A 10,477-nucleotide genomic window follows, 5' to 3' on the forward strand; every position below is an offset into this window, starting at 1 on the left:
GGGTGAGAGTAAAGATGAAGTGTTTTTGAGTATTTGAGATTATTCTGTAAGTAGAAAATAGTTCATTTATAATTTCCTTATCAAATTAGTAAAATACCATTTATATTGATATTCCAATCATGAGTTTTCTTCACCCAAAGCCCAACTCTCAATTTAGATACAAATTCAATGTTGAAACTTTAGCTTCAAATTGACAAACAAAACAGAAAACTCATAGCATTTGAATAAGCAATTGATTAAGAATATGAACAAACGGTAATTCAACTAAAAACAAGTTAAACTCATCCATAATTGATCGAAAAAGAAATAATAAGAGAGGAAAAGGGTATATGCTGAAAGAACATTTGGTTGATTCCACAGAGAGACAAAAGAACCCGCTAATCAGAGATGGAATATCCAGAAACGGTCTCTCTTCAATCCTTCATAGATACTCTTTCGATACCCACTTGGCGAATTTTCTTTCTTTCTCTCTTGTTTATCTATCTCTCTTTTTGATTCTCGATTGCTTGCTTTGTTACTCAACTTTACAAATTTATCAGACAGCTAAAATTCTTCCTTTTTCCCAAAACCAACTCAGACACTGCACCTACTATATTATATGCTGGCAAATTCCCCTTTCCATGATGACCTCCACTTCTCTCTCTATAAATCTCTCTCTTTCCCCTCCCCCCTTTTCTACTTCCGCCGCCGTAGCAACCACCATTTCCTTCTATGAAGCCCCTTCTTCTTTGAGATTCCCACATTTTAGATCTTTAACTTCAAACCCCACAAGTTCTTTTTGTGATATTTCTCGATTTACTTGCTTGAAAAGTTCATTCAGGAGTAGGGGAAGAGGAATTCTTAGTGTCAAGGCTAATAAAATGACTATTGCTGAAGTTAGGCCTGAAGATGGAGAAGAAGATAGCCCTCCTTTGCTTGACCCTGAGACTAATTCAAAACCTCGTCGTATTGCTCTCTTTGTGGAACCTTCTCCCTTTGCGTGAGTCTTACTTTCCATATTCAACTTGTGATTTCTAGTGTTGGGTATTCTCTTGTCCTCCTGTATTTGTTGCTCTTTTTCTATTTGCTACTTTCTAATTTAAGTGATTGGTGAATATCATACTTCGCTGATCTTATGAGTTCTTCAACTAAATCATGGCTTAATTGTATCTATGGTTGCTATATGCTTGATGTTAAGCGAGGTGTTTGTTTAAATCTCATTGTTAGGCGTCCTAATTAAGCCTTTGCTTGAAGGGGTTATTTATTTCTAACTTCATCAACTCAGCTTTTGATATGGAAAGCCACTTTGGTCTTCCCCATGTATCTGCTCAACTAGTCCGCCCGCTGGCCTGTGGCGGGTTTTCAAATGGATCCTCTAGATGAAACAACTACTTAACTGATACCTATGTTGTTATCTTTTTGGAAAGGAACTGATTGATACCTATGTTCAGGACTGTTTCTTTGTAGCAGTAATTTTTCTTTTACCTGAACAATTAGCTGCATTGATTTATAGTTTAATCATTGTTTTTCTATCTATGGATCTGTTTGTTTACAGAAACAATCTTTGTCTTTTCAGAACAGTTTTGAATGTCACCAATGCCTTACCTTTGCCATTCGTGTTCCTTGCATTGATATTTTGCCAAAGTTTGCAACTATTGACATTTTTCATGTAAATCTTGTTAAAATTTTGAATTACCTACTGTTGTTTTTTCTCTTATGGTCCAAACAGATTGACGTTGAGGTTGAGTAGAGTCTAGGGGTTGTAGTCAATTGCTTTATGCCATTAGATATCAAGCTGAGTTGATATTTTGACAAATGCAGTTGAGTGGTCTCACTAACTAGTCAACATCTCAATATGCCCTTTCTGTTCAAACTTTTCTTGATGGACTTTTTTTTGCCAAGAAAGGATATACAATCATACTTACGTACATACATGCATACGTACAAAGCACACACAAACACACACATATATAAAAGACATCTTAGAATTACAGACTAAATGTTTGACATGATTAGAAGTGTGAATCGTGAACTATAGGTGGATACTTTCTTCTTCTTTTTTATATCGACTTTCTTATTCTTAATTAAAATGTTAAATCACTGAGAGTTATCTTCCATCGTTGGTTTAACAGGTATGTGTCAGGTTACAAAAATCGGTTCCAAAACTTCATTCGCTATCTACGTGAAATGGGCGATGAGGTTCAATTTTATTCCCTTCAAGACTTCTATTTTAGCTTGTTTCAACAGCCATTTTATTCAATCTTAAACTCTTTAACGCAACAAGCTTGAGCGTGTTCTATTTAATTATTTTTGCTCAGTGTTTGGATACAAAATAAGTCATTGATATGGATAGAAGAAAAAGTGAATATTTTAGCAATAGACAACTTGACTTTTTTTTATAAATTACTTAGGTGATGGTTGTGACAACTCATGAAGGTGTACCCAAGGAGTTTTACGGTGCAAAATTAATCGGATCACGAAGGTAAGTTAGGTACTTTATGTCAGTTGATAATATCTATTAACCTCTGATTCTTTCTTGTTTCCTCTTGTATTCACTTCTTACTTCTGATTCTCTCTTGTTTGCTCTCATATTCACTTCTTACCTCAACTCTCTTCATTTCATGAAATTTGTAATCAGCCTTCAGTTCAGTAGAAGATTCTAACTATTCCTCAAATCTTTGACTATTGGCAGCTTTCCATGCCCTTTGTATCAGAAGGTCCCCCTTTCTCTAGCACTTAGTCCAAGAATAATTTCAGAAGTTGCTCGGTTTAAACCCGATATCATCCACGCATCATCACCGGGGATAATGGCAAGTGACAATATCATCCCATTATATTTTGAAGTTTTTGAATTTGAACATTGTGGTCTGAAGATTTTGAATTGAGAAAGCAGATTGACTGTTGCCCAACTGTATTCTATTTACAGGTGTTTGGAGCTCTGATTATTGCTAAACTATTAAGTGTGCCACTAGTTATGTCTTACCATACTCATGTACCAGTGTAAGTTCTTTTCTATTCTTTTCTGGGACTTTAATTTAAGTTTTCACCAACCAATTACGAGGATTGGGGATTTGAGAACAGTTGCATTCAAGAACGTCTTGTTGTTGATTATATCGGATATTACATTACCATATATCTGTTTTTTGTGGTGTGTTGCAGATACATTCCAAGATATACATTTAGTTGGTTGGTTAAACCCATGTGGCTTGTTATAAGTACGTGAAGATTTATTCTATTTCATCACATCAATATGAATGTTAAGGATCACTATTTATAATTTAGTTTTTATTTTTAGAATTCCTGCATAGAGCGGCTGATCTTACCTTGGTCCCATCTGCTGCCATTGGCAAGGATCTTGAAGCTGAAAGAGTGACGGCAGGTGATTTGAAATATTGCACAAACTGATGATAGATTTTCATTTATTATAATGTAATATGAGAAAGTGGTCTCCATTAGAAGGCTTGTGCCCTCAATTGTACTTTTTTTTTGTTTCATTTACTTTAGAGCATATGTTCACAAGCAAATAAGATCAGTGTTATTTACTGTATCCTTCTTTCTGTGCAGCAAATAAGATTCGACTTTGGAATAAGGGTGTCGATTCTGTTAGCTTTCATCCTCGCTTCCGCTCTCATGAAATGAGATTAAGGCTTAGGTAAGATTACCTCGCATATAAATCCTAAATCATGTAACTTAAGAGAACATCTCAGTTAACAGGATTGGTTTTGTCTAACAGTGGTGGAGAGCCTGATAAACCGCTGATAGTTCATGTTGGAAGAATTGGAGTTGAGAAGAGCTTGGATTTCCTCAAAAGGTATTGGTTTTGATTAATGGAAAATGTAAAAAAATACGGTTAGCTTTCTTGGGCTTCTCTGCATTTTTAGAATTTATTGTTTAACACTAACAAGTAACAACCATGGTCTATAGTCTGGCTGAGGTTTTGCAAAATGATCTAGAAAAGTGATTGCCTGAGTTTGCTCAAATTTCATTAATTAGATAAGAACGAAGTTTTAAATGATTGAGTTTGAAAAAAAAGAAAGAGAATCCTAAACGATGTACATTTTCACGAAGCAATGAGAAAAGTAAAAAATGTGTAATCCTCCTACAGAAACAATAACAAAAAAGCACACAAAATTGTGCTTTCTTGTGGATTCAATCCATGGTCGTCACTACTAGAAATTAATTTTCTACGAGTTTTCTTAACATTCAAATGATATAGGGTCCAGTAAGATTAGTCAAGGAGAATAGTCAAGGAACGTGTAAGCGGGTTTGAATACTAAAGGATAAAAAAAAAGTTTAAAGAGAGATTTCTTTCCCAGCTTTGTTTTTGTCGAGTGCCTCTGTTACTAAAAGGGAGTAAGAAAGTTTAACTAAAAGTAAACTTCAACTTCAAAGTAGAAGCACCATTATCACTCGTTGAAAGGCACTTACTTTTGAAGAATTTATCTCAATGTTCACCCTCAAACCTTAACCATATAAGGATTTAGATTGTGAAACGAATGGTCTTTAACTTCATCTCACTTCTCCAAAGAAATTGCAAGGCTTTACTTGCTAATCATTTGATTTTTTGAAATCAACCTTATAAACAATACTTTTATCTATACATTTCTTTATTTTATGATCTATTTTTCATAAATACTTTCAAAGTTAAATTTTTCTGTCATTTGGATTTTGGTTAAAAATTCTAAAGCTTCCTTTAGAAAGATGAAAACTATGGTAACAAATTGTAATAAAACCAGTACAATCTTGAAAATTTTGATTATCAAACAAAGCTTAGATTGTGCTTCCACCTATCGTACTTTCTTCCACCTTTTACTATGCATGATCCTCATAAATACGTGTTGTACATATATTCATATCTTGCATATACTGACATTTGTTCCCGCAATATGATAGGATCATGGACAGACTCCCTGAAGCGAGAATTGCAATAGTTGGAGATGGACCGTACAGGTATCTGTTCTAGATTTTGAAAGCTGTAATGAGCTTATTATCTAAATTAGTTGAATATTCTTAAGAAAAAAAAAGAGGAGTTCTGGTAGACCAACCAGATTTAATTCTTCAGGATATCTTTAACTCTTCTATTAATTATGAATCCACTATCAAAGGTGGAACAAGCAACTTTTCTTTTTTACTTCATCAATCATTGGACAGATTAAAATTGATGGCTTGGTTTGTAATTGTTTGGTGTGTTTTTCTTCATGGCAGGGAGGAGCTAGAAAAGATTTTCACTGGCATGCCTGCAGTATTTACAGGAATGTTATCAGGGGAAGAGCTATCTCAGGCTTACGCTAGCGGCGACGTCTTTGTAATGCCTTCCGAATCGGAGACATTAGGACTTGTAGTATTAGAAGCTATGTCCTCTGGGATCCCTGTGATCGGTGCTCGTGCTGGTGGAGTTCCAGACATAATTCCTCCCGAACAAGATGGTAAAATCGGTTACCTTTACACCCCGGGAGATGTTGATGACTGCTTAAGCAAGCTGAAGCCTCTGTTGGAGAATCGTGAACTGAGGGAAACTATGGGGAAAGCAGCACGTGAGGAGATGGAGAAATATGATTGGAAAGCCGCAACTCGAACGATTCGCAACGAACAATACAATGCAGCCATATGGTTCTGGCGCAAGAAAAGAGCACAGTTTCTAAGACCATTTCAATGGTTGTTTAAACGAATTTTTCCATCCTCAGAAGTTAGTTATCAGTGAAATATGCTTCATTCAGATCTGTTTATCACATTTCTCTATCAGCTTGGTTTCATTAGCAGAAGAAAACATCTGTGTGATTGTTTGCTATATAATATACATTCATTGTGTATATATTCATTAAACCAAAAAAAGAAAAAAAAAACACATGATCCTTTTTGTAATTCGTCATACCTTGATTATTAATTCATCCTCTAAACTGTTAGTTCCATTACATTTGTACTTACAAAACGAAGAACTTACAAACATAAAGTGCTTAGAATATTAACAATCCTTCAACTTTATTCAAATGAATGTTGACAGAAACTGGCATTTTGGCCAGAAATTAGGAAAATGGAGAACAAGGGGTTGTTTGATTTCATTTCATTTAAGATAGAATTGATTGTTAAAATCTTACCCACCAAATTGTTGAGAAAAGAAAGTATGTGATGACATATCAAATGATGAAATTATAGATATGTTGTTCTAAAAGAAGGTCTTTTCAGTATACATTACAACCTGACGCCATCTTCATCTCAAACTCACCTGCTTTGGTTACACCATTTTTGGTCACTGCCCAATTCATGACAGGGACCATGTGCCACCAAATTCTACCTGTGTTGTCAACTTATCATTGGACAATATGGCCCGTGTTACTATATACTCTTTCGTAAAGTATCATAAGAATATTTATTTTTTGTTTCAGTAAGTTCTCTGTTGTTATGAATTACATTGACATAATTTAAGAACTATGAAAAATCTCATTTAAATTCTTGAACTTATGCAATTAGAAAGCCTATTATTGATGATTTTGATAATAATCTAGTCAAATTTTGAGTTAAGTGTCCTTGGGATAAAAGAATGAATAGAGTAAACGATGAGTGCAAAAAAAAAAAGCATACATCATTTCTCTTCCACCTAGAAGAAGAGGCCTTTTAGTGCAATGACAACGTCTGAGCATTGAGAGTGGTTCAATTAGCTTAACACTTTAAACCTAACTCGTTTTCGTTGATTCACCCAATAAAGCTTAACTCTATAATCCAATCTCATTATTTGTTTCTACACATAGTTTTCTTTTTAAATACCACTCTCAAAGTAACTATTCTAGGTTTATAAAGCATTATTTAACGTTTATGTCACAGTAACCATTTATCATAATCTTTATACTATGTTAATGGCAAAGATCAAAACGAATTTCAAAGTTTAAAAGGCTAAAATAAACGAAAGTTGAAAAATTTAGAAGGATTGTGCATTGGCTAGAATTGATTCATTCCCAACTCTCTTAGGATGTCATGTAGCCACTTAAGGAGCTTTGTTCGTATCTAAGCTATAAGGTAGAAGATCTTGGATAGTTGTTTAGGGACCAATTGGGTCATGTCCGTCTTTACAAGATTAAAGTTTAAAGACACTCGAAGTTGATCATGATAATATGTCATGGAATGGAAAATATTCTCCAAATTCTTTGCTCGAACCTTTTATTTAAATATAATTGTTTAGAGGTGGCTAATTTGTTGAATAATGTTGTGATGATATGGTAAATGTCTCTTACTTTATCGAAAGAGGCAAGGAGATGGAATTGACTTAGAAGTTAATATCTCATTCTCTCATATTTGGCAATACGAATATGCCAAAATGTTCTAGTGCATGCACTCTTTTGTATCCTAGATCCTTACAAGAGTTACAAAAGTGTTAGTCTTCCATTTTTTTTTACTTTCTACATAGAATGATTCTCTACGCTTATTTCATTTAATGGAATCATTTAATTTCTCAACTTCTATTTTTTTTTTAGGTTTGACTTAAAAAGGAAAGAAAGGAAAAAGTGAAAAACTATTGCCGCCCCCACGATTGATTGAGTATTTGATTATGATTAAGATGGTTTAAAATAATTAATTAAGGTCTAAACCGGAGGCTTATATTGGGGTCAGAATCGTAATTTTACTCACTTTCCCTCTCTTTGTTTATCTCTAACATAATAATACATTTTGACCTCCTTTTTCATTTCAACACAAAAAGGAAATCAAAAGGATGGAATTTTAATTGGACCAATCATTACTATTCTTTTTTCCTTCCACCTCAATACTTCAAAATTAAAATATTTCTATACTTAATTTTCAGCTCCTACCACTTTCTCTTTTCTTTCCCAACCACATATATATTTCCAAGTTACGGAATTTGATTGATTGATTGATTTACTATTCATAATGAATAGTATGGTTCGATCTACCCATTTTAATTTAGCAAGCCTAACTGTCATCTTATTGATTAGTTTTTAAAATATAAGAAAAAGAAAGAAAAATCATATCAAAGATATTTATCTAATTGTTTGGTCTCAATCATAGCATAAGATTAGAAAATCATCTTGATTCTTTTTTAATATCCACGATGTTGGAAAGTTACATAGTTCATAAACAACCCTAGTAAACATTATAGGAATATATATTTTTTAAAAAAGGAAAGAGAGAACCCCCCGCGGCCAAAACGACGCCGTTTCTGTTTTTTTTTTTTTTTCCATCAAATTTGACTACAACCGTCGCTCCACTTTCACCCTTTCACTTTTACTTTTTAACCTTTCCGAGAGAGAGTTTTTGAAATATATATAAGTTTTTACTTTTACCATAAAAAGTAATTAATTCGTGAAGGAGATTTTTACTTTGCGGGCCCCATGGTCGGGTGTGACCAATCATACTGTAGTTGTAGTTGAGACGTACTGCATAAAATCTGTGTCCCGCTCCAGTCCCGCCATTGTTTCCGGCGACAGAACGACTTCCAGATCCACGCTGCCGTTTCCATCTCGCCCTGGGAAGGCCGAGATCTTGCCGTCGAATTTATTTGCTCTACCGCTTCTGACTGCAATTGGTCGTCCCCACCCAAAGTCGTTGTCGTACATCGGAAATCTTGGCGAGCTGCCCATGGTGATCATCGCGCCGTCGAAGTTCCCTAGTGGAAACAGTCGTGGTTGGCTCTCCCAATCAGAGATTCCCCGACGAACGGTAGCGTCGTCGTGTGCCACCACGTTTTTATGTAGAAGATCGGCACACCACCGGAGATCGTTCGACAGAACATCTTCGACCGTCGCCACTGTTGGAATACTCTGTATCGCGTTTCCGAAGTAGTAAGGTTCCATCCGTGGGTTTAGACGGTGACGGCAGTTAACTGCCATACGAAACGTCGTCGTTTTGGACTCGTCTAATTTCCTCGCACGTGTCACGGAGCGCCACAGATGTGCACATAAGGATTGGAAAGAGGATATCTCCGCCGTACGATTTGGAACATTCGTTTTAATCAAATTCTCCAAAACAGCCGTCATGTTTCCTCCGTTATTAGTTCCGTTGACGGTTTTCCAACTGTCATTTCCCTGTTTCCCTAAAATCTCAACGGCGTCGTGAAATCCGTTGACCGGTCTCCGGCCAGCGATTTGATTGTTTGTATTAGCTCTCAGCTTCAGCTTCAGAATGGATTCTCGTGTGAAGTGAAAAATCCTCTCTCTCAATGGCTCGTCGCTGTTGAACGTCACCACCGGCCCACCTTCGGGAAACTTCAAGACCGCCGAGGAGTTGAAAACAGTATCTCTAGTAAACGCCGGCGACTTGGAGATCTTTTTAGTCCCTTTACAAACTTCAGCAAATGTATTGAAGAAATGCCAGAAAGAAGTCCCGTCGGTGACGGCGTGGTTGACGGTACATCCAACAAACACCCCATCTGCCAGCTCTGTCACCTATAAATAAAGAAATCAACTCCCAATATAAGAAACTCGGTGCAGTAAAAAGTATGAATAGTTTAGTAAATCACAAAACCCAATAAAAGTGTTTTTCTTTGTAAATAAATCGAAAAGCTCTTGGGTTACCTGGACAGCAACTAAGGGCATGGAGTGACCAGAGTAGCTAATAGTGCGGTCAAAGTCGAAAAACTCCTTGAAGTAATTAGGGACATCAAGAGGGGAAAGAAGGGCATTAAGGGTGAGATGTTTAGCTTTGGCTTGGATGAATTCGACACCGGCGTCATTGCAGAGGATGTGGACGTAGCCATTGGAGTCGGTGGAGAGACGACCGGCGAGAGGAGAGAAATGAGAGAGAGTGGTGGAAAGGGAGCGTTTGAGAAAGGAAACAAAATCAAGAAAGGAATATGGAGGGGAAGGGAAAAGAACACCTTTTTGAATATAGTGGCAAGAAAGCATAGGAAGATCAGAAACAGAGAGCTGAAGAGAGTGTAATGGGGAAGGTTGATCTGGGAAAACACTGCATTTTGAAACAATAGAGATGGAAGAAGAAGGCATGCTTGTTTTAAAATTGATTAAAGTGTATGTGTGTTTTGTAGTTCTTATTGAAATTAAGGTTTTTGGGATTGAAAGGGAAGAGAAAAGAAGTATATATAGGAATTGAGGAGAAGTGGCTGATACATGCACTTTGAGTACTTGGACCTACTCATGTTGGGTGGTGGTTAACTCTCTCCCTCTCTTTCTCTATACCATTTTTTTAAAATTAATATTTGTCACAAAAAAAAAAAAAAAAAAGATTAGTATATGAGTAGGATGACGTGGCAAGAATAGAATCCAGTCAGAAGTGGAGAGTGAGGTTGAAGGACACATGGATTCTTTACTCACACCTCCCAAACATTAAAAAACTTCATCCCTTTCACCTCTCTGACAAACAAACTCATTCTTGAATTTTGAGCTCCATTTATCACTTTTATAACATTATATCATTTCATATTATTCATTAACTAATGAGCCTATGAGTATGGTAACCATTGAGATTGTTGTGTATGCATGTATGTGTGTGTATTCATCAAATCAAACGATCCGAACATTCTAAACCTACATTT

General features: G+C 35.8%; 2 protein-coding genes across 2 annotated transcripts; one reads left to right on the forward strand and one right to left on the reverse strand.

The window, feature by feature from the left end:
- Positions 1-342: 342 nt before the first annotated feature.
- LOC101214624 (sulfoquinovosyl transferase SQD2) lies at positions 343-5,888 on the forward strand. Its single transcript, XM_004137679.3, has 11 exons — positions 343-979; positions 2,112-2,178; positions 2,391-2,461; positions 2,672-2,789; positions 2,906-2,979; positions 3,139-3,194; positions 3,275-3,358; positions 3,544-3,631; positions 3,713-3,790; positions 4,873-4,929; positions 5,185-5,888. The coding sequence occupies exons 1-11, from the start codon at positions 621-623 to the stop codon at positions 5,678-5,680; spliced, it is 1,548 nt and encodes a 515-aa protein (XP_004137727.1). The 5' UTR covers positions 343-620; the 3' UTR covers positions 5,681-5,888.
- A 2,090-nt stretch (positions 5,889-7,978) lies between these two features.
- LOC101215101 (uncharacterized acetyltransferase At3g50280) lies at positions 7,979-10,011 on the reverse strand. Its single transcript, XM_004137681.3, has 2 exons — positions 9,501-10,011; positions 7,979-9,371 (listed from the first exon to the last, which is right to left on the reverse strand). The coding sequence occupies exons 1-2, from the start codon at positions 9,927-9,929 to the stop codon at positions 8,337-8,339; spliced, it is 1,464 nt and encodes a 487-aa protein (XP_004137729.1). The 5' UTR covers positions 9,930-10,011; the 3' UTR covers positions 7,979-8,336.
- Positions 10,012-10,477: the final 466 nt, after the last annotated feature.

This window comes from Cucumis sativus, chromosome 3 (assembly GCF_000004075.3).
Source record: "Cucumis sativus cultivar 9930 chromosome 3, Cucumber_9930_V3, whole genome shotgun sequence".
In the NCBI taxonomy this organism is placed as follows: domain Eukaryota; kingdom Viridiplantae; phylum Streptophyta; class Magnoliopsida; order Cucurbitales; family Cucurbitaceae; genus Cucumis; species Cucumis sativus.